Below are 25024 nucleotides of genomic sequence, written 5' to 3'. Positions count from 1 at the left end.
TGCGCAAGACCTTTTTTAGTGGTTTTACGCCAATTTATTTGTGTTTCCGTAAAAAGAGGGACCTCAAGGCTCTCAAGTGTTTTCTTTGTGTCCGCAGATTCCAGATGGAGTCACTGAGGTTGGTCATTGCGTCCATGGAACCGGGAGAGTACCTGTCCTCGATAGACATCGAGGACGGTAATCTTCACGTGACAGCTGTCTCCTGTTCGTTTTTCTTTGGCTTTCCATAAAATAATATGGTTGCATAAGTGTGCAGACCTTAAACTAATACTTTGTTGAAGCACCTTTTGATGTTATTACAGCACTCAGTGTTTTTGGGTATGAGTCTATCAGCATGGCACATTTTGACTTGGCAAGATTTGCCCACTTTTTTTTTGCAAAAACACTCTAAATCTGTTAGATTGCGAGGGCATCTCCTGTGCACAGCCCTCTTCAGATCACCCCACAGATTTTCAATCGGATTCAGGTCTGGGCTCTGGCTGGGCCATTCCAAAACTTGAATCTTCTTCTGGTGAAGCCATTCCTTTGTTGATTTGGATGTATTCTTTGGGTCGTTGTCATGCTGAAAGATGAAGTTCCTCTTCATGTTCAGCTTTCTAGCAGAAGCCTGAAGGTTTTGTGCCAATATTGACTGGCATTTGGAACTGTTCATAATTCCCTCTAGCTTAACTAAGGCCCCAGTTCCAGCTGAAGAAAAACAGCCCCAAAGCATGATGCTACCACCACGATGCTTCACTGTGGGTATGGTGTTCTTTTGGTGATGTACCACACAGCCAGTACTTGCCAGATATTCCTGCAGCTCTTTTAATGTTGCTGTAGGCCTTTTGGTAGCCTCCCAGACCAGTTTTCTTCTTGTCTTTTTATCAGTTTTGGAGGGATGTCCAGTTCTTAGTAATGCCACTGTTGTGCCATATTTTCTCCACTTGATGATGACTGTCTTCACTGTGTTCCATGGTATATCTAATGCCTTGAAAATTCTTTTGTACCCTTCTCCTGACTGATACCTTTTAATAATGAGATCCCTCTGATGCTTTGGAAGCTCTCTGTGGACCATGGCTTTTGCTGTGGGATGCGACTAAGACAATTTCAGGAAAGACCAACTAGAGCAGCTGAACTTTATTTTGGGTTAATCAGAGGCACTTTAAATGATGGCAGTTGTATGCTGACTCCTATTTAGGCCTCATGTACACGGCCGTGTTCCGCGGCCGAGAGCGGACCGTGGAAACCCGGCCGGGATTCCTCCTGACAGCATGAGCGCACGGCGTCATTGGTTGCTATGATGCCGTGCGCTCCCTGCTGCTGCCACAGTGCAGTAATACACTGGTATAGATCATACCAGTGCATTACTGTATTGCGGCGGCAGCAGGGAGCGCACGGCGTCATAGCAACCAATGACGCCATGCGCTCATGCTCTCAGGAGGAATCCCGGCCGGGTTTCCACGGTCCGCTCTCGACCGCGGAACACGGCTGTGTGCATTCGGCCTTAACATGATTTTGAATGTGATTGCTTAATTCTGAACACAGCTACATCCCCAGTTATAAGAGGGTGTGTAGACTTTTTATATCCACTGTGTATGTATATATATATATTGTAAGGGATTATCTCTTTTTAGGGGGTCACACTCACAGATATCTTCGCAGACACGGTTATAAGGTCCAGACTCTTGCTTTATTTCAGACACTTTAGCAAAGCACAGGTTACGAAGTCGCAGCTTCAACTCATCACGTGTGACATCCACACAAAATAACAAATCCTTGCCCGGCTAGGCTCTAACTAAACACATAAGCGTATCCCTGACTCGCCTAGAGAGCCCTGTTCACACATGGAACACAAATGCGGCTTTCCTCAGCCATATAGTCCATCAACCTCCAGGCTGTGACACTTCAATACCTTTTGGGGGATTGTGGCCCAGTAGTCCTCCCGACTCTGGCCTCGTGATCCTTGTTTCACACGCGTTACTGCGTCCCCCACAGTTCAGGCTATCGCCTAGCCTCGTGGTCCCTCAGCCCACCTGGCTGAGACCACTCACACAGAGCCTCACCAGGACTCTGCTTCACAAAAACACTCCAGAGTGAGACACACCCACTTCCAGAAACCAGATTAAATGGAATCCCTGGATGTGAGCATGCCCTAAGTCCCGGACTGGAGGATGGGGAACAGGCACCCACCCAACACATTGCCTGTTCCCAGTAAAAGCCCACTCTGAAATAACTGAACCAGCTACACTATCTATATATGGTGTCCCCCAACTACTTTAGTGGACACCTGGACTAGGTGGTGACACGCTCCTGGTGCAAACAACACCTCAATGTTCACATTGCCACAAAATATATATAAAAATATAAAGCTGCATGTATGTCTGCTAAAGGAAACCATTGCGTTTACAATCACAGAATTTCGCACAGCCGCCTCCTGTGACTCGAACGTCCTAGACTATGTTTTGAGGGGAAATTTTCACCCCGCGCTTTATAATTATTTGCCAAAAAATACGCTTAGTAACCTAACTGCCAAACTACAGGAAGCATTGTCTGTTGGCTGTTGTGGCAGTTAGCCTGGATATTTATCAGGTTGCATATAGCAGCCAATCACAGCTCAGCTTCTATTTTGCTACAGGTCATTAATATGAGCTCTGATTGGTTGCTATAGGCAGCGAAGGACATTCTTATTATAAGACAGCTTATGTGTGAGTTAATATGATTTCGATTGTGACGCTTAGCTAACGTTGTTGTAGAGGCTGATGTAACTCATATGACCTTAAGTGTAGACTAATTCTGTGGGGTTTTATATACTGTCAATTAAAGACAATCATGCCCTGTAAGAAAAGGAATTACATTGGATGATTGTCGTCAGATGCTAAGAGGAAAGCCGTATAAAGCGGCGGGTTATTATGGAAATCACAGTTAATAAGACAGGGTACTGTGAAGGTCACAAAAAAAGGGTGGGCCGCTGTGGCGGTCACTGTTAAAGGGGCGGGTGCTGTGGAGATTACTGTTAAGGGGTGGTGACTGTGGAGTTCACTGTTAAAGGGGCAGCTGCTGTGGAGGTCACTGTTAAGGTGGCAGGTTATTGTGGAAATCACTGTTAAGGAGACAGGGTACTGTGGTGGTCACTGTTAGAGCAGCAGGATACTGTGAGATCATTGTCAAGGGAGCGGGGTACTGTGGAGGTCACTGTTAAGGGACCGGGGTACTGTGTCAGTCACTGTTAAAGGAGTGGGTGCTGTGGAGGTCTCTGATAAAGGGCAGGCCCCTCTGGAGGTCACTGTCAAGGGGGTGGAGTGCTGTGGAACTCACTGTTAAAGTGGCGGTTTGCTGTGAAGGTCAAAGTTAAGGGGCTGGGCTGCTGTGGAGGTCCCATTTTAAGGAGGCAGGGAACTTTGGGTGGGGTCAGTGTTAAGGGGTGGGGGACTGTGGAGTTCACTGTTAAGGGGGCGGGGTGCTGTAGAGGTCACAGTTATGGGAGATACTGTCTATCTTTTAATGACACACAGAAACATTAAATGAAATAGATTAAATATACCCGTGCGAATCCGGGTCCTACTGCTAGTATATACATATATATATGTGTGTGTGTGTATATATATATATATATATATATATATATACACAGTACAGACCAAAAGTTTGGACACACCTTCTCATTCAAAGAGTTTTCTTTATTTTCATGACTATGAAAATTGTAGATTTACACTGAAGGCATCAAAACTATGAATTAACACATGTGGAATTATATACATAACAAAAAAGTGTGAAACAACTGAAAATATGTCATATTCTAGGTTCTTTAAAGTAGCCACCTTTTGCTTTGATTACTGCTTTGCACACTCTTGGCATTCTCTTGATGAGCTTCAAGAGGTAGTCACCTGAAATGGTCTTCCAACAGTCTTGAAGGAGTTCCCAGAGACGCTTAGCACTTGTTGGCCCTTTTGCCTTCACTCTGCGGTCCAGCTCACCCTAAACCATCTTGATTGGGTTCAGGTCCGGTGACTGTGGAGGCCAGGTCATCTGGCGCAGCACCCCATCACTCTCCTTCATGGTCAAATAGCCCTTACACAGCCTGGAGGTGTGTTTGGGGTCATTGTCCTGTTGAAAAATAAATGATAGTCCAACTAAACGCAAACCAGATCGAATAGCATGCCGCTGCAAGATGCTGTGGTAGCCATGCTGGTTCAGTATGCCTTCAATTTTGAATAAATCCCCAACAGTGTCACCAGCAAAGCACCCCCACACCTTCACACCTCCTCCTCCATGCTTCACGGTGGGAACCAGGCATGTAGAGTCCTGCTGCTAGAACTCTGTGTGGCATTGACCTGGTCTCTAATCTGAGCTGCTGTTAACCTGCGATATCTGAGGCTGGTGACTCGGATGAACTTATCCTCCGCAGCAGAGGTGACTCTTGGGCTTCTTTTCCTGGGGCGGTCCACATGTGAACTGCACTTGGGGACACTTTCAAAGTTTTCCCAATTTTTCGGACTGACTGACCTTCATTTCTTAAAGTAATGATGGCCACTAGTTTTTCTTTACTTAGCTGCTTTTTTCTTGCCATAATACAAATTCTAACCGTCTATTCAATAGGACTATCAGCTGTGTATCCACCTGACTTCTCCACAACGCAACTGATGGTCCCAACCCCATTTATAAGGCAAGAAATCCCACTTATTAAACCTGACAGGGCACACCTGTGAAGTGAAAACCATTTCAGGTGACTACCTCTTGAAGCTCATCAAGAGAATGCCAAGAATGTGCAAAGCAGTAATCAAAGCAAAAGGTGGCTACTTTAAAGAACCTAGAATATGACATATTTTCAGTTGTTTCACACTTTTTTGTTATGTATATAATTCCACATGTGTTAATTCATAGTTTTGATGCCTTCAGTGTGAATCTACAATTTTCATAGTTATGAAAATAAAGAAAACTCTTTGAATGAGAAGGTAAGTCCAAACTTTTGGTCTGTACTGTATATGTGTGTGTGTGTGTGTATATATATATATATATATATATATATATATATACATATAAATGTGTGTAGAGACAGTGAGGGCAGCAGCAGTCAGTGTGGAACATGTCTCCATAGTTATGTAAACAGAAGACCGGTGCTAAAGCACAAAATGGTCCACTTTAGAGCTATTTTTCTAATAGAAATGTACGATTTCAGTAATTGAAGTATATTACAAAAGTGGTCAGTTATCAGAATGGTCAGTTGTCAAGATTGCCTATTCATTGAACAGTTGTAAGACTTAAACAGAGAGGAAACTTGTTAAAGGTTATGGACACCTTTTAGGACATTTTTATTTTTATGGTTGCATTTTGCTCATTTATCCCCTGTATGCCAGAGAGTGTCCTTTTGGCATACTGGTTGTATTTGCCAGCATATGCTTTTCAACACAGAGGCATCCTGAAAGAGTGGTTTACTGCACAGTATATATTTTTTTAGCAGTGGAACGTTTAGGCAATGTATGTGACTATATTGTATATAGTGGTATACATAAGGAGTTTAAGTTTGGGAGATTTTCATCGTGTATGTGCTGATGGTGAACCAAAAAAATGAATCATAGCCTTATTGGCAAAGTGGAATTACACATTACAGGGAGGCATAAGAGGGGGCTCTTTCTACTAGAACACAAATTTATTTACCAGTGTCTTGATCTACTTAGCAGTTGCTTGAGATGTGTCAGAATTATTAAGAGGCGCATCTCGCTAGCTCCATGCTGGCGTAGGCTTCAGGTGTCCTTTGTGCCAGAAATCGGGCCATACCCCACCACTCTTTGGAGCCACTATTCTCATGCAAGGAGGCTTGATAATATTTACCTTGCTCCAAGAATGTCTTTACCTATTACAGATACATTAAATTTATGAAGTTAGGCTCTGTTCACATGTGCTTTATAGTTCTACTGTCTGTCTTGTTGATGGGGAAAAATAGCACTACATTTGTGAGAGTACCAACTAACTTTTTCATATTTGGGCCATCTACATTATCCATTTTTGAGAAATATGAAAAATATGAAAAATATATGACATGGTATATAATTGTAGAAGTCTCTACATATGGTAAATAGGTTAGCCCTTTTAACCATATGCTTTGGAGGCAATATTTGGGACCTTCGTCACAGATTCCATCAAAAACAGAGAGAAAACTGCATGCACATGAAAGAGGCCTTAGAGAATGACATTGGTTATCAAAAGCTTGTACTCTAGTTTCAGACACAGAAAGGAATTTACTTGTTGAAGTTATTGATAAGTGTTAAGTATATTCAGAGTGTATAATTTTGTTCAGACAAATGTGAAATTATGAAGAAATACATTCAAAACAAATACTGGTATTTGAATTTGGGTTTCTTAATTTTTTGCTATATTGATATTGGTGTCGCAGTCATGGTAAATGTCTAACCGTACCAAATCCTAACTAGTAGAAATTGCTGATCTTTTCTTCACATTCCCTTTCACACATCATATTTCCAATGATTTGGCACCAAATGATTAGTCACATATTTTACTAATAATTTTCTTCTTTATTTTGTGCAGGATGTGTATGCAAAGGCCAAGCCTAAAGTTGAGACTGCTGTAGAACACTCAAAAGGTAAAAACATTGCAAGCGTTAAAGCCCCACTATGGAAATTTATCAGTAAGATTATAGAATGCATGCATTGAAGTCAGTAAAAATGGTGCATATTTTGACAAATTTATTAAAACTGAGCTTGGGGGGGGCGTGGCTAGAAGCCGTCTTGGGCGGACGCGTCTGAACATCGCCCAGGCTCCCAATCTGAATCCTGCTTAATCCTGGACGCTGACAACGTCAGAAAGCCCACAGTACGCTCCTGCAAAGCGAGGGGATCTTGCCGAACCTTACTATGAGCCCCAGCAAAGCGCAAGCAGCGGCGGAGCGCTTAAAAGAATTTGCCCGACAACAGGCCCAAAATGGCGCCGTACCCGCCTCCACACCTTGCGCTCAACATACCCGTGGGCAAGTGGCTCAGCAGACGAACAGTGAGGAAACAGAAGCGCCTGAACTTACACTGAAAGAGGTGCATGCACAACTCATGTCTGAGGAAAGAATCTCTGATTTAGAAGACATAACTCGACCCTTACCAGCAAAGATTCCAAATCTGGAGGGATCAGTCGCTTTTATGGAAACAAAAGTGTGACGACTTAGAGAATCGTGCCAGGAGAAATAATGTTGGTATACTGGGCATGCCTGAGAAAGCAGAGGGTTTGGATCCATCCACTTTCTTGGAGAATTGGTTTAAAGCTACTTTTCCAGACGCAGCATTTTCCATGGCGTACGCAGTTGAGAGAGCCCATAGGGTTCCGGCACAACCTTCACCACCTGGTGCTCCTCCTAGACCTCTACTGGCTCGCATGTTGAATTGGAGAGATAGAGACCTTATCCTCAGCCAAGCAAGAATCAAGCACTGTATCATGTTTGAAAACGCAAATATTTCACTTTTTCCTGATTTCTCGGCCGAACTCCAGAAGAAAAGGGTGACCTTTGTATCAGTGAAACTGCATCTTCGTTACCTGAACCTACCATATGCGATGGCGTATCCGTCTCGCCTACGTGTGACAGAGGATGGGAAATTGCACTTCTTTACAGATCCGAAAGAAGCAGATGACTGGTTATCCACGAAAATGCGCAGGGCACCACCGATCTGAAGTCACTGGACTTAATTGCCCTTTCTTCTTATCTTTCTTTTGATTTGAAGAAGAGGTCTTCTTCATCAGAAGTTACTTACCGTTAGTTTCTTCACGGTTTCGGGTTATCCGCTGATATAAACTCTTCTCAAGTCATTATTCACTACCGGTGCAGAGTGAGTCATAATGCTTTAGTCAGCAGCTACCAATAATTTGTCAGCTTAATGTATAATACTCAAGGAGCCGGTCAGACACCTGCATAGATTTTGAACAACCTGAACTATGCAGCTCCCTGCTCACATAGCCACTCGGAGATTTTTCTCCAATCACTGTTGTTTTATCCAGTATAATGCCATATGTTTTGGGATATCTTTGTTCTGTTCTATGTTCCATTGTTTTGTTAAGGCAATATGTAATTATAGATTGCACGTGAACACTGGGGTACACTCTCTGGAAAATCTGAGAGCAGATTACTTTCACATAGCCCTGATGATGCATGTACATCCAAGAAATTATGATCTGAGAACATTACGGCCACCCTGAGTGTTATGTCCTGGAATGTGAGGGGGATGGGTAACCCGGGGAAAATAATTGCAATATTCTCAGCTATCCGTAAATATAATCTGCAGGTCCTTGGCCTACAAGTAACCCATCTGACAACAGATAACCGGTAGAATAAAAAAGCCTTGGGTACAGTGGATGGGGAATGCCTTTAGTAACTTACATTCGAGGGGGGTTTCACTGTTGGTGCACCGTTCCATTAGATGTGAGCCCCATAATGTAGAGATGGATCCAGAGGGAAAATATATATAAACTGTGTCCCATATGTGCTCTTGAACATATATTGTCCCCCTCCAGCTAATGTATCAGTTATTCAGACCGCAGCAGGTTTTGCAGTTCAGTATCCGCATGCCAGACTGCTATGTATGGGGGATCTTAATAGTGTAGTGAATAACCAATTAGATAGATTTCTAGCTGGGTCCACACCTGTTTCACATAATACTACCACTGCTTTATCCGCCTGGATAGAGGAAATGGGATGGATGGACCTTTGGAGGGGAAAACATCCAGATCTTGTAGAGTATTCATGTTTTACCCCCTCAAAGGGAGCACTATCAAGAATAGATTATATGATAGGCACCCCCAACATTTATATGGACCTAGCAGATATCTTTTATGGCCCTCAAGGTACCAGACCATCTTAGGGTATTCCTAGAGCTTCACGATAAAGAAACCCTCTACTATTGTGGGACACCCTAAAAACCTACCTCAATCTCATACATCAAAAAAGATACACAGCAGAAAGAGAAGGCACTGTGCATTAGTGTCAAGGAATCAGAATCCCGGTTCACATCTGATCCCTCTGAGGCAAACAGGAGTGATTGGTTACAGAAGGGGAGACTATATATGATTCATCTTAAGGAAAAAAGCAGCCGTAAATTGTTTTTCTTTAAACAGCAAGCTTTTGAGATGGGAGATAAAGCGGGTAAGATCTCGGCCCATATTGTTAACAAAAACATGGCTGCCGCACCGATTCTCCGTATACGGACATCTGATGGTATCATACAAGAAAGTTTAGAAGGCATAATGACAGGTGTTCGTGAATTTTACCAAGCCCTATACCAATCTAAAGCATGTCACTCAGAGAATGAACTAGATAATTAACTTGAGGAAGTGACACATCCTCACCTCACTAGTTGTGAGAGAGACGCACTTGATAAAGACATAACGTTAGAAGAAATTCACGAAGCTATTACGGGATTAACAAAAGCGAAGTCACCCGGGTCAGATGGGATCCCCCTGGAAGTTTATTCTAAATATATAGATTTCTTAGGACCACAACTATACGAGATGTACAAAGCGGCTCAACAAATAGGGGAGCTCCCAATTTCTCTATATGATGCTTCCATAGTAGTGCTATTGAAACCTGACAAGGATCCACTGGCTTGTGCATCATATAGGCCCATATCCTTATTAAATCTAGACTACAAAGTGCTCCCAAAAATATTGGCCAACAGATTAAATAAAATATTACCCAAAATTATTCATGAGGATCAGACTGGATTTATTCCGGGCCAGCTCGACATCCAATAATATTCGCAGAGCACAGATTATAGCACAAATAGGTGTACAAAACAGTAGACAATAGGCCTATGGCATCATTAGACACAGGCTAAAGCTTTTGACTCCTTAGAGTGGCCAGTACTTGTTGGGGATTCTGGAAAACCTTCGGCTTTGGAACAGTGTTCCTTAAATGGATCCAAATAATATATAAGAAACCCAGGGCACATATGCTGATAAATGGCAATGCCTCATCCTCTTTTCCACTGGAACGAGGCAGGGATGTCCTCTCTCTCCCCTATTGTTTGCTATAGCAATAGAACATATAGCCCTTAGAATACGTCAGGATCTTGTATTTCAGGGGGTGGCGGTAGGGGAGAGGGAGGATAGAGTTGGTTTATATGCGGACGACCTTATTTTATTCATGAGCGCAGTGGAAACCACGTTGCCAAGGGCTATTGAACTTATAGAGAAGTTTGGACAATTTTCTGGATTACACATAAATTGGTCTAAACCAGCACTTATGCCTCTTTGGCAAACTACCTGGCCTGCGGTTTATCATAATCTTTGGGTAGTGGAGCACTTCAAATACTTAGGCATTTTTATCACTAAAGACCCAAAGGACTCATACTCTCACTTTATCAATAAATTTAAGGTATGGAAGTCCCTTCCCTTGTCAATAATGGGAAGAATAAACCTCATAAAAATTATCCTACTGCCTAAAGGGTTATACCTATTAGAACATGCATGCACCCCAATATCCCACAGTTTCTTTGATCGTATTCACTCCCTGATGGTTAATTTTGTCTGGGGGGAATTCTAGACATAAACTTGCCCTCACAACACTGCAAAGATCAAAACAACAAGGAGAAACGGCATTACCAAACTTCCACTTCTATTTCCTGGCGGGTCAATTGAGATACTTATCAACATGGGTTACAGGAGAGTCGCACCAGAATGCAGAATATTATTTACAATATCATCTGGGTATTTCCTCATTGTGGCCAGTTCTTGAGAATATAGGTTTAATTTCTGGACGTGCGGTACAAATACATAGGCTGGCTCATCAGGTGTGGAGGGATGCAAAACTCCATCAGTACAAAGATTGGGCAGACATTATACCATTATGGGATAATCCATTGTTCCCACATTTACAAAACATTGAAGGGATAAGTATCTGGAAAGAGCATGGAATAACCACACTTCGAGATGTTTATCAGGACAGAGTTTTCCGATCCTTTTCTCAACTTCAGGAACAGTTTGGATTGATACGTTCCCAATTTTTTAGATATCTACAAATAAGACATGCCTTCAGGGAACAAATCAAGAACAGTGTAAGAGCTTTATCCTCATACCCTCTAATAGGAGTTATTAAGTCTCAGGGTCCCAAAGGAATAATTTCCGCACTCTACACGCACCTTTTGGGGTATCATATGTCGTCACAACCAATGTTGGCTGAGGTTAGATGGAGAAAAGACCTTCCTCATCTTACCACAGAAGATTGGTCAGAGGCACTAGAGGCCACTACTAAAGTCTCTCCCTCTGTAACAATAGACTCATAAAATTATTTATACTGCATAGGAGTTATTTAACTCCCACCAGATTGCATAAGATGGGTAGGATGAATCACTCCAGGTGTCTTAGATGTGCACAAGCAAATGCCGACTTTTGGCATATGATGTGGGAGTGTAGTTACATCAGAGCGTATTGGCAGGCAGTGCTTAATATACTTTCAGCCATGGGCTTGGGACCTATACCACTATGTCATAAGGTGTGCCTGTTGGGCATATTAGATGAAGATGGGTGGACACACTATAATAAAATATTCTTAGGAGAAACCCTGTTCCTAGCCCGAAAGGTTATAGCTCTTAAATGGATGGCAGACCACCTGCCTACCATTGGGCTTTGGACAAAGTTAGTAACTTAAGTGATCCCTATAGAGAATGTGATGTTTATACATAGAAAATGCCCTCAGAAATTTCTGAAAGTGTGGGGAACTTGGTGTATCTCGTTACCTGATATTTAGTCTCAAAATAAAAAGTCACCCATTACACGTACCTTTATAACATCCACCAGCTTTATTGTACTGTACTTGCAATGTACAAAATGAATAATGCTGCTCTTACACATAAACATATGTATAATTAAATGTGAAATTATTTCATTGTTCATGTCGCTCTTGTATAGCATATTAACAATCTTGTACTATTGTATATGTACTGATGCCTAACTTGTTACTTTTCAATAAAACGAGTTAAAAAAAAAAAAGGCGCTTGGTTCTAGTAAAGCTATAAAGATTTTACTTCCTTATGTCGTCTCATTCACCATATATAGTGGTGTGACAAAGTTAGGGTACCTGTGGTCAAAATTACTGTTACTGTGAACAGTTAAGGAAGTTGAAGATGAAATGGTCTCCGAAAGACACACAGTTTAAAGATGAAACTCACTTTTCAACATGTTAAGCAATATCAGTGTATTATTTTTGTTTTGGAAAATTTTAGAGTGAAAAAAAGGAAAGTACCTTGCAAAAGTATGGGAACCCAAAGAGATTTCAGTGCTCAGATAACTTTGACCGAGGTCACAGGCCTTAAATAGCCTGTTAGGGTTAAGGCTCGTTCATAATTAGATAATTAGTCCTCTCCTGCATAACGGAAATTGGACGGATCCGTTTTGCAGCCCATAAACTTCTATTATGACGGAATGAGTAACGTAATGCCTCTAAAGGCATTCCGTTATGCATTCCGTCATAGAATTGTGTTATGGTCCGTGGTAACGGAATCCATAACGCAATTCACCTTTTACCAGTAAACGAAGCGTGAACGAATTTCATAACCTGAAATTCGCTCATCTCTATTCATAATCATCATTAGGAATGGCCAGGTGATACAAAATTCAAAGCTTTATAAATACCCTGACTCTTCTAACCTTGTCCCAAAAAACAGGACCCATGGGTTCTTCTAAGCAGCTGCCTAACACTCTGAAAATGAAAATTGTCGAAGCCCACAAGAAGATAGCATAGCGTTTTCAGTTTGCCATTTCCTCACTTTGAAATGTAATTAGGAAATGGCAGTTACCAGGAACAGTGGAGGTCTTTTGACTATAAAAGACCTTCAGGAAGATTTATCGGACACTGGAGTTATGGTACATTGTTCTATTGTTTAGCGACACCTGCACAAATATGGCCTTCATGGAAAAGTCATCAGACGAAAACCCCTCCGACGTCTTCTTCACAAAATTCTGCATCAGATTTTTGCAAAACATCATCTAAACAAGCCTGATGAATTTTGGAAACAAGTACTGTGGACCGATGAGGTTAAAATAGAACTCTTTGGCCACAATGAGCAAAGGTATGTTTGGATAAAAAAAAGGCACAGAATTTTTGAAAAAAACACCTTTCCAACCATTAAGCATGGACGTGGATCATATATGCTTTGGGGTTGTGTTGCAGCCAATGGCACAGGGAACATTTCACTGGTAGAGAAAATAATGGATTAAATGAAATTCCAGCAAACTCTGGAAGCAAACATAACACCAACTGTAAAAAAGCTGAAGTTGAAAAGAGGATGGCTTCTACAAATGGATAATGATCCTAAACACACCTCTAAATCCACAATAGACTACCTCAAAAGGCGCAAGCAGAAGTCCACCCAAGTGCTCTGCATTATGTCACGTTGCATTAGAATCGAATCATCTCAGAAAGACAGTTGAAAATATGTACTGTATACACTCATCTGTTGGGAGATCGCATGGTACTCCAACCTTTGGAGGTAGAGGCGAAGTGGAGAGCTTCTATTCCTACACTTGATGCTGAGGATTGGGAAGAGGCTCTGTTAGTGCCCGCTAAAGTTTCTCCTTCAGTGAATAACAGACTAATTCAGCTGTTTATACTGCATAGAAGCTATGTATCCCCTCTCAGATTGCACAGAATGGGGAGATCTCCCAGCAGCAGGTGCCATAGGTGTCAGGAGGAGAGGGCTGATTTCTGGCATTTGATTTGGGGATGTAGTTTTCTTCAGGCCTTTTGGAAAGGGGTTGTGGACGTCCTTTCGACAATGGTCCCTGCCCAGTTAGCTATTTGCCCTAAAATATGCATTCTAGGAGTTCTAGATGAGGAGCAGTGGACGCATCATCAGAGGGTGTTTTTAGGGGAGGCCCTGTTCATGGCTAGGAAGGCGATAGCACTGAGATGGATGGCTGACAGGCCTCCTACTGTCAGTCAGTGGAAAGTACTAGTAAATCAAGCTGTCTATGGAGAAAGTAGTCTATGCCCATAGAAAGTGCCCGCAGAAGTTTCATAAGGTGTGGGGGGAGTGGTTCTCCTCGTCTCAGACCTTGCAACCCATGCACATGCACTCTGTGTAGGCAAAGCACCGCTCGATATACCCCTCTGACTGGTATTATGTAGTAATGTAATAAGTATCTGCACAGTATGTTATGGAACACGATGTTATGCTTATTCGGATGTGATTGCTTCTTTTATGTGATGCCGCCTATGTCCATATGCTGCTCTTGTGTAATGCAACATGTAGCCTGGAACTCCCCTGCGTGGGCTATGACGGCTTCCTGATGTCTTGATTTATGCCTTTTATTAAACTTCAATAAAACGAGTTAAAAAAAAAAAAGAAAATATGTGCTGTATAGTTTGCATTTAATCAGAGCTATTCACACTTCACTTGAGAATGATCAATTTATATAAGTAGGTTTTAATACTCAATAACACAAACTACTTAAAGAGGTGGTCCAGTTTAAGGGGAAAAAACATTTTTGAACATCTTGTTAGGGAATTCTGAGTTAATAGACAATTCAGAATCCTCATCTGGCAACAGTAGACCCTTGCCCTGGAGGATGAGCCCTGCATCCCAGATTAGCCTTTGTATGTACAATATGTAATTACGGTACTTAATTTCCTCTGTAGTGGTGCTTGACTCTTTTCTTTCCAGGTTCCCCTACAGGTTAAGCTGATCATGTTGGGGTCTCAGGATGGGGTTACTTTATGACATCCAAAGTGGACAATCCCTTTAATGCTGATGCAATACATTCATGATAAAGCAATGATAAAGCCTACTTCTACTCTGAGCAGAATCCCTGCCCCCATTTCCTTGTATCAAGTCTTACCTCTTTGGTTCTCATTATTGTCTTACATATATAGTTATCAGGTTCCCATGTCATACCTGTCTTTGTTAGGGCTCATGCACACAACCGTTGTTGGCAAACAGCGGGTCTGCAATATACGGACACTGGCCGTTTGTGCACCGCATCACGGATGCAGACCCATTCACTTGAATGGGTCTGCAATTTGGCAATGCGAAATGGTAGTACCTCCGTGGGTTTTCTGTCAGTGCATGCACTACTTTTTTGCGGTGCTGACCGTTGGATGCGAATCGCAGACCTTATTCAAATGAATGGGTCCTGCATCCGCACACAGCAGCCCTACGGTCAGTGCCCGTGCATTGCGGACCACAGCACGGGCCAGGCCCACACACATTCGTGTGCATGAGCCCTTATACTGTATTTCTTCTGTGAAAAGATTTACGAATTACCAGGAAGATATTAACTTGCTTTACTTGATTCTAGTGACATATGAAATGCTAAGAGATGCACCACCAGGATTCTACCCCAGGCTTGGCTTGATTGGGTTTGCTGGAATCGTAGGATTATTCCTTGCAAAAGGTTGGTGGATCCAGATTCAAAATATCTTGGGCATTCTACTCTTTTATTGTTTCCTTCCCTTTGCTGCCAGGTCCTCATGGGCAACAGAGGACACATGATGATGACATTTATAATGATCTTTATTTATGTAGTGCCACCATATTCAGCAGTGCTTTACACTTTAGAGGGTACAGACAAAACCAGACGTTACATAGCAAAACTAATAATTAAAAAAAGGCATGAGGACCCTAAATCTTTACAGAAATTCTCATGCTTATTTCTAGGCATGAGATTTCAATTGCTTCGGAGCTTTGTGTCTGCGCAGCCTGTTTAGTCCTTGCCACCCTCATCATTAATCCTGGCGCGGGTGGCTCTGGATCACCTTAAGAGCCTGGCACTAACTGTATCCAGGCCCCTGCTGTAATAACAAGGATCGGAAATAACGCCAATTTCGGGTAGTTAACTCCCTAGATGTCGCGGTCAATAGTGTATAGGCAATTAGTCGGAGATGGCTGACTCTTCCACCACTGGCCCCTTTGAAGCACAATCGTGGGGTGCCAATGCATTGCCATGACAGCCAGCCACAGACACAGCTTAAGGCTTCAGTGATTTGGTCAGTGATTTACATCACTGATTGTGAGCCAAAACCAGGGGCTGGTCAAAAACACAGAACAGTTACAAATCTTTGCACTATACCTTATGTCTGTGTATGTTCCACTTGGTTGTGGCTCACAATAACTGATGGAAATCACTGACCAAACACTGAAGTGTGACCTAGGCCTAATAGACTGCCCATCACTGTTAGAGTGAAAGGCTAAATGCATTGGTATACCTGTGCATTATAAAAAGCCATGTCTCCTAGTGAGGATATAAAAAGAATAACTAAAGTTAATCAATAGTTAAAGTAATAAAATGTATTAAAAAAAAAACTCATTTTTCCCCAAAAAGTTTTAATATTTTCTAAAAGTGGTAAAACTTGCGCACACATATATGATATCACCGTGCTTGCACTAACAAGTACTGTATAATAAAGATGTTAGCGTCTTTTAAACCACCCCGTGAACAACTTAAAAACATAAAAATACGGAATTTACTGCACTCAAAATAAGTAAATAAATATGAATCAATAAGTCCCGTGTACCCCAAAAATGGTATAAAAACGACATGTCGCCTTGCAGAAAACAAGTCCACATAGGGCTACAACAGCGCAAAGAGTTGTGGCTCTTGGAATGTGGCGACATAACGAGATGTGCTGTTATTATGCAAAAGTAGTAAAAACCAAATACAACCTTACATGTTTGGTATTGCCATCATCGTACTGACCCACAGAATACCAGTAACATGCTAGTTATGCCACACAGCGAATTTTGTAAATTTTAAAGAGCAGAGAACCACGGCAGAACTGCTTTTTTTCCCCATTACCTTCCCACAAAGCTAATAAAAGTTCATAAGTTTATGTATCTCTATAATATTCAACACAGAATCGGTAATGCAAGTTACGTTTCACAGTTACATCATATTCGCAGTGGGTGGAAACGTTGTAAATGAAATAAAACTTCAAAGTTTATTAGGTATACGTTAAAATAAAGGGGGAGGGTATGCGAGCCCTACCTCGATGTGTACAAACAAACAAAAAATTGACGGTAAACTAGTCGATACTCTGAACTATAAATGCGGACCACCGAGTATCCCCTCAGAGTTCCTTACGTAACAACAGTGGGATTGTTGGCTGTCTCAAGGGATATAACCCAGAGTGTACACAGCTGACTAACGCGTTGCACTCTGCGGTATATAATAACTGGTATCTATTGATGAAGCTGCTGTGAGGCAGTGTGTCTTCAACATGTTACCAGCCACTATCAGTTCAGAGATAGCATGTAACCAGACACCTAACAGCTACTGATCCTATGGTCTGGGAGTGTGAGTGATTTTCAAGACTTTGTCACTGACCTGAATAAGAATGACCTGGGACTATATTTCACGTCGGAAATCCATCAAAACCACATCACCTTTTTAGATCTTAACATCTTTAAGAATCCTGAAGGGAATATAGGCACACGTCTGTTCCGGAAGGACACAGCCACTAATAGCCTCCTACGTTGGGACAGCTGCCATCCTGTAGCTCTTAAAAAAGGTATTCCCAAAGGGCAGTACTTAAGATTATGCAGAAACTGCTCTAGGATGGCAGACTACCAGGTGGCGGCTAGGGACCTTCAGAGTAGGTTTACGGATAGGGGATATCCACGACAGGTCTTGATGAACGCATACCAGCATTCACTTGCTGTAAACCGCGATACACTGCTGGCACCATGTACCAGAGGTAGCGATGATAACCAAGTCCGGATTATTGCCACATTTGATGAGGCTCAGAGAGATGTACGCGAGGTCCTCACCCGCTTCTGGGGCATCCTTAAATCGGACCCAGATGTGGGACACCTTGTAGGTGATACCCCAAGTATTGTAAACCTAAAAGTGTTGCTAAAAAACAACCATAGAATGCCCAATTAAAAATATAAATGCTTTATTATGTCATCAATTGATCAAAAATTCATAAGACATTTTCACAGAATTAATTTGGAGAACAGTCAGCAAAACAACCTGGATGCCGTAGTCCCCCCTGCCGATGTCTCAATAACCCGCCAAACAGTTGGAATACATGTAAGATGTATGTACGATATGCAGTGAGGTGATTTACAAGTAGATAATATCTGGTACATAACAGCTACAGGTAACTGTGATATTCACTTCACTGCATAACCTTGAGGAGAGTCAATATATAGTAATGGGGCCCTAAATAATATATATTATAGAGCAAATAATAGCACAATATCTATCTGAAATATTCAGGTGGATACGCCCCTATACACCAGGCCATCAATTACAGGCTACAGAGAAAAAGGCTCTCACACAGGTACCCGCTGGAAAAACAGACATACCCCAAGTATTACCTTTCGCCGTGGGCTGCAGTTTAAGAGATCGTTTGGTGCACCTTTTTTTTACGACCCCAACAACCAGGGACGTGGCTTGATCGCCAACCGAAGGGCACGTTCCCCTGTAGTGGGTGTGTGGCATGCTGTTCGATTGAGAGGGGGAACAGTTTTATCAGTACTGTGACACAAAAAAGATTTGCAATTTGGTCATTCATAAATTGCAGAACCAGATGGGTCATCTATCTGGCAAGGTGTATGGTGTGGCCTCCAGTATGTAGTTCCGACGGAGGATAGGGGAACACCTCAACGATATCCGCAATGATACGGATACCCCTATCGCACGTCACATCTCCATAAGCCACTCTGGTAACGTGGAGGCGATCAGATTTCAAGGTATTGAGGTCATTAGAAGAACTCCTAGAGGTGGGGACTTTGATACCAAACTGTTACAGAAGGAGGCAGAATGGACGTTCAGGCTACGAACCACACGTCCAGGAGGTCTGAATGAACACATCTCATATACTTGTTTTATTTAAAGGTGATATCTGGTTCTGCTGGACCTCACTTTGTACCCTATGAGTATAAGTCCCCACTAACTATCCCCCTTATGGGCTTTCCTTGTTCTGTACATCATCAGGAGGTATGCAGTGTATGGTGTGCCTACTGTGTACCTGTGGTAGCATTGTACCCCTGTGATCAGTGATATAAGTCTAGTGGCACACCTTTTGGTCTTAACAGATCTGCTGGTTATTTCCTTATTACTGTATCTATACATCCGTAATTTAGCTTCACAGTACCTTTGGTGCTGATGCCCGTCAGTATGTATTTTACCGCCGATTGGTCCCTGTTGACATATGGGAGTGTCTTTACACTCTATAGAGGATCGTGTCACCGAGATGGGCGGGGGCGAGGGCGGAGGCGTTCAGTCTGTGTGACACGCCTACCGCTCTCCTATTCGCCGCGAACCGCTGGATCCGCCCTGTTGGGGGAGGGGTTTCCCCTATTTGACAAGCTGTAAGCAGCGGCCGTTTTACGGCCACCCTAGCGCCCATACCGTAGCCTCACCACATGAGGCATACAGCGTTCTATATGTTTGTTTGTCCTGAACTCTGGTTACCCAGCTCCTGATGAGCCTATTTGGCGAAACATAGAGCAGTGAATAGGGCACAGGTTCAGCGCTACCCCTTCATGGGGACATAGGGTAGATAGCCGCTATGTTATTGTAGCCAGGCAATCCTACAGCACAATAATAGAGGCAGTGAGGGGACTATATAATATTGGTGGGGAGGCTAACATTATGTCACCCTCTGAATTTAAGTAGATCCCAGCCTTGTAGTTGTTAGGTGTCTGGTTACATGCTATCTCTAATATGTTGAAGACACACTGCGTCACAGCAGCTTCATCAATAGATACCAGATATTATATACCGCAGGGTGCAGCGCGTTAGTCAGCTGCGTACACTCTGGGTTATATCCCTTGAGACAGCCAACAATCCCACTGTTGTTACGTAAGGGAACTCTGAGGGGATACTTGGTGGTCCGCATTTATTGATTTTTTTGTTTGTTTGTACACATTGAGGTAGGGCTCGCATACCCTCCCCCTTTATTTTAACGTATACCTAATAAACTTTGAAGTTTTATTTCATTTACAACGTTTCCACCCACTGTGAAAATAATTCATAAGTTTATATATCCCAAAATGGTGTCACTAATAACACAATTTGTACTCCTCCTTAAGAGTGGTACTCTTTTACTCTTCTAGAAAAAATGTTGTGCGATATCTGGGAGAACAATGATTCACTCACGTCCCTGCTGTATGTGCTCCTAAATGGCTCCTCTTCTAAATGAACTGTCCTGCTCAAGCGCATGAGAGGATACGTCCAGGGGCAGCAAAGACAAAAGTGATGTAGGTGAATCACATCACCGCCAACATCTTGTGTCCTATAGATGCCATGGGGGGTGACAAGTACTGATAAATATGCAGGCTCAGGGCCTTCTACAGAGCAACAAGAAATAGACTACGACGTATCTGCCATAATTCTACAAACTGGCTATCCTCTTGAAGTATGGAGTGTAACAGAATGAAGTGGTCAGGAACCATATAGAAGGATCCCCTCTTATGGGCCCACAGGGTCCATCATATTGATTATCCACAGATGTATTTTGTCTTAATACCAGGTAACTGCTTATTCACACTTCAGGGATTCACCTCCGTGTGCTATCTGTGTTCTCCATTGGCAGCACACAGATATATTGATTTATTTATGTGTATTTAGACGTGTTTTTTTTTTTGCAGATTTTTGGTCTGCATGAAAAACACGGTTGCGTGCACTACTTTGGTTCATTCTGTGGACAGAACGTGCCCATTCTATTAAATGGGGCTGTAAAAACCAAAGAAAGCACATAGATGCCATTCATGTGCGGTCCATTTTTTTCAGTAATCTATTGCATAGAAAACTGATTAAAAAAATTGTAAAAATAAGCCCTAAATGTGTTGCGAACAGCTGTCACTCTTCCTTTTGCAGGATTTTCTGGTTTGGCTAACATAAGCTAATTTGCATACTTTTTTCCCCATGTTGTATTGCTGGTAAATAAGTCTCTTGGTCTCTTTAATGAGAACCAATAACCTACACAACCCTGTGTGGATAGTAAACTAGAAGCACCAAAATTGACATTTTTAAGACTCGTTGTAGTGTTTGATTTATCATAAATTAATGACATTTATTCTGGAAACTAACATGCCGCTTCATATGACCAAACTGACACCGCTACACAAATTTCATTTTATTCATACTTTACCTTAATTTGTAGTTGAATGCATTCTGGATGTCTTATCTTAAGCACCATGTGTTGTGTAGTTTCCTAATGACAGTTCCACTGTAGAAACCATGCCATTGCCCACTTTATTGGTCATAAACATAGAACTGAACTGATAGAGTAAGGGCTCTTTCACGGCAGCCAAGTACCAGGCCAGTTATGGGGAACAAACATTACTAGAAACTCTCATTCACCATATTTGGCCCATGCAAAGGTGCTGCTAATCACCCCACAAACGAGCGAAATTCTCATTTGTTGTGTGATCACTTCTTTAATGCGGCACCCAAAGTCATCAGTTTTTGAAAGCGCATCATGCTATGTAAACGAGATGTACAGCCGACGATATGTAGAAGGAATAGGGCATAAACATTCATAGTAATAATCATTCATCCCCCATTATTTTGCATACAGCCAGATAAAAGGCACTTAAAAGAGTAACTAAACCTTTATATAAACGTTTAATATGCTGTCCCTAATAAAACTATTTCTAATATACTTTATTAATCAATTTTCTATTTATACTACACTTTTTCCTACCTAAAGCGCACCATGCCCTGTGCGCTTAAAACTCGGTTCTCTGTACACTGCTGACAGCTCAGGGGAGTACGGAGTACATATTTTATGAATGGGCAGCAGCAGCACTGAGTACGGGCAGAAGTGCATATTGCCATAAGTTAGTAATCGTCCAGGGAGCACAGGGCAGGAGCAGCAATATGCGCTTCTGCCGATACTCGCAGCACTGCTGCGGCCCCATTCATAAAATGTGTACTCCGTACACCGCTGACCTGTCAGCTGTGTACACAGAACAGAGTTCTGAATGGTGAGCTTTAGGTAGGAAAAAGTGTAGTAAAAATATAAAATTGATTAATAAAGTATATTTGAGATTTATTAGGACAACATATTAAAAGTTGATCATAAGAACCGCCAAGGAAAACCATTGTCAATGGAAGACTATGTGAGATAGGGATTTGCTGTTACAGTTCTGATGTTCCTTTCATAGTACATTATTAGTGCATTTAGTGGAGCTTCATTTGAAGAAAATACTAAAGGTGACAGTTCATATTGTACAAGCTCTCCAAAGATCAAATCCACATGTACATCTTCTCTGGTGGAAGAGAAAGTCAAAAATCCCAGCATTTCAGGTTAAAGGTGAAGTAAAAACAGCCTTTGAGTAAGTTACTGTAATCCTGACTGTATTGTGTACTTACTAAGAATTGTAATCCTGTTTCACTGAGAACTTTTACTGAATACATTTGTCAAAATTAAGGGTGGTACCAAGGTAAAGTCCTGCTTCAAGATGTTCAGCACCTTAAATTTAAAAACTATGGACACTTTTGACAAGAAAAATATTTTATATATGTTAGTGGTTACCTTGAGTTAAATACATTTTACTAAGCTTCAGGAAGCAATCTTTATTCATTTTCAGACTACCTGATATATTTAGTTTTCAACCTTCTCCTTGGAATGTTCTCATGTGGACAAGTCTCTGCTAGTAATACATAGTAGATATGATTTGTGGCTCCAGGATGCTGCTGTCATTACTAGCTCTCAAGTATCAGCACACAATCGATACTGTACTGATTTCTTCTTGTTCAGCCACTGAGGGATCTCTTCTTCTGCTTCAGACTTTTTCCCTCCACTACAGACTTGGGTGGGTGCTCTACTTAGAAACATAGAATGTGTCGCCAGATAAGAACCATTTGGCCCATCTAGTCTGCCCAATATACTGAATACTATGAAAAGCCCTTAGCCCTATCTTATATGAAGGATGGCCTTATGCCTATCCCATGCATGCTTAAACTCCTTCACTGTATTTGCAGCTACCACTTCTGCAGGAAGGCTATTCCATGCATCCACTACTCTCTCAGTAAAGTAATACTTCCTGATATTACTTTTAAACCTTTGCCCCTCTAATTTAAAACTATGTCCTCTTGTAGCAGTTTTTCTTCTTTTAAATATTCTCTCCTCTTTTACCTTGTTGATTCCCTTTATGTATTTAAAAGTTTCTATCATATCCCCTCTGTCTCGTCTTTCTTCCAAACGATACATGTTAAGGTCCTTTAATCTTTCCTGGTAAGTTTTATCCTGCAATCCATGTACCAGTTTAGTAGCTCTTCTCTGAACTGTCTCCAAAGTATCAATATCCTTCTGGAGATATGGTCTCCAGTACTGAGCACAATACTCCAAGTGAGGTCTCACTAGTGCTCTGTAGAGCGCCATGAGCACCTCCCTCTTTCTACTGTTAATGCCTCTCCCTATACACCCAAGCATTCTGCTAGCATTTCCTGCTGCTCTATGACATTGTCTGCCTACCTTTTTTTAAAAATTATATTTATTTATCATTTTCTTCTTCTCATTAAAACAAGACAAAGATAGGGGATAGACATTACAAATATACACCATCATGAATTACAAAGGTACGCCAAAACAATTTTTTTCCCCATCCAATTTACTTTTGCTTCGCAATAAATACAGAGGCACAGAAAAAGAAAAACCTTTTACTCCCCCCCTCTCCCATTCCCATCCCCACCCCCACCCTCCCCGCCACCCTCACCTCCACCCTCTTGGTTGTCTTGGGAGTATCTTCGAGGCATTTCCTTTCCATGACCTCTTTTCAGGAATTTATATTCTCTCCTTTTTACTCCTTGTTACCCACCAGTTTCACCTGACTAGCTTTCTCATATCTATGCACCCTTTCACATAAGTTTTTCCACTCTACCACACTCCCCATCCTCTAGCCAGTACAACACGTGCCAGCATTAGCCCTTTTTCCCATTTCCTTTCACTTTCTTTATCCGCCCCAATTCTTCTAATATCTCCCAACACTGCTATACTGATCTCCAGAGGTGCAGGTTTCCCTGTCTCTCTCCTAAGGTCCTGGAAAACTTGGGTCCAGTACCCCTGTACAATCGGGCAGAACCAAATCAAATGCACAAAGTCGGCCCTCTCCTCTCCACACTTCCAACATTTTGCCTCCCCTGTTTTGTACATCTTACTTAATACCCTGGGAGTAATATAGGTCCGATGGAGGATAAAAAACTGCGTCAATCGGAAGCTACTGGAGATGGTACTCCTTTTTACATTTTTATAAATACTTCTCCATTCCAGAGTTGAGGGTTCCACCTCTTGTGCCCATTTCTTTTCACTATTAAATCTAATCACCCCCCTAACCCCTTCTTTATTTTTTTATAAATCTGTGAGATTGATACTTTGCTCCCAATTCCTTGATAACAAAATTCTGCAAAATCTGAGTGTTTCGTAATAAAATATTCTCTATTCTCAGTTTTGTCAAATGCATGTTTTAATCTAGCATATCTAAACCATGTGAGGCAATCTTTATCTATACTTAGACCCATTTCCTCTAGTGTCTTCAGCTGTCCTTCCACCACCATCTGGGGCACAAACCTAATAGAACGAGTGAGGGGCAGTAACGTTTTAAAACTTAAAGTTTAATTAGGACTGTTTTAAGAATAAGCCCCTACCAGACAAACATGACAAACGACAATTAACAGTGTGGGACCCACATTAATGAGTCACCATTGTACGAATCCGCTGGTAATATTACAGAACTGCGGAGCAGAACAAAAAAGCAGCACCATATGCAGTCTTTTGGTGGGGTACCGCAGACTAATAAAGATGCCAGAGGCAAATAAAAGGGTGGATCTTACCGGTGGTGCCAGTTGGGACCTTGTAGTCCAAAACCCTGGAGGATGAGGGGCTTCTCGGGTCCGAAAAACACGTCCTCTTTTCAATTTCACCTGGTGCCAGGGGCTGCAGGGAGAAACTATCCCTGTTTTTGCCCTACTTGGCCTGTAAATCCCTAGGTGCCTCCTAACACGGGGTCCTTACCCCGCAAGGGGTGGCCTCGTCCGGAACCTAACCCTAATAAGTGAACCCTAATTGACCCTATAGGGACAGCATGGATTGGCCCCAAGGGTG

The 25024-nt window shown here is 42.1% G+C and overlaps 1 protein-coding gene across 1 annotated transcript in view; it reads left to right on the top strand.

Annotated features, from left to right (window-relative positions):
- The window catches only part of APOO (apolipoprotein O), a 115213-nt gene that overhangs the window by 46221 nt on the left and 43968 nt on the right, over positions 1–25024 (top strand). Inside the window, exons 4-5 of the mRNA XM_044283955.1 lie at positions 6523–6577; positions 15265–15360. Coding sequence (XP_044139890.1) covers positions 6523–6577; positions 15265–15360 — 151 coding nt within the window. The remainder of the gene's footprint in view (positions 1–6522; positions 6578–15264; positions 15361–25024) is intronic.

Source organism: Bufo gargarizans, chromosome 3 (genome assembly GCF_014858855.1).
Source record: "Bufo gargarizans isolate SCDJY-AF-19 chromosome 3, ASM1485885v1, whole genome shotgun sequence".
Taxonomy (NCBI): Eukaryota; Metazoa; Chordata; class Amphibia; order Anura; family Bufonidae; genus Bufo; species Bufo gargarizans.
The sequence above is the reverse complement of the archived record's forward strand: the minus strand, read 5'-3'. Positions and strand labels throughout refer to the sequence as shown.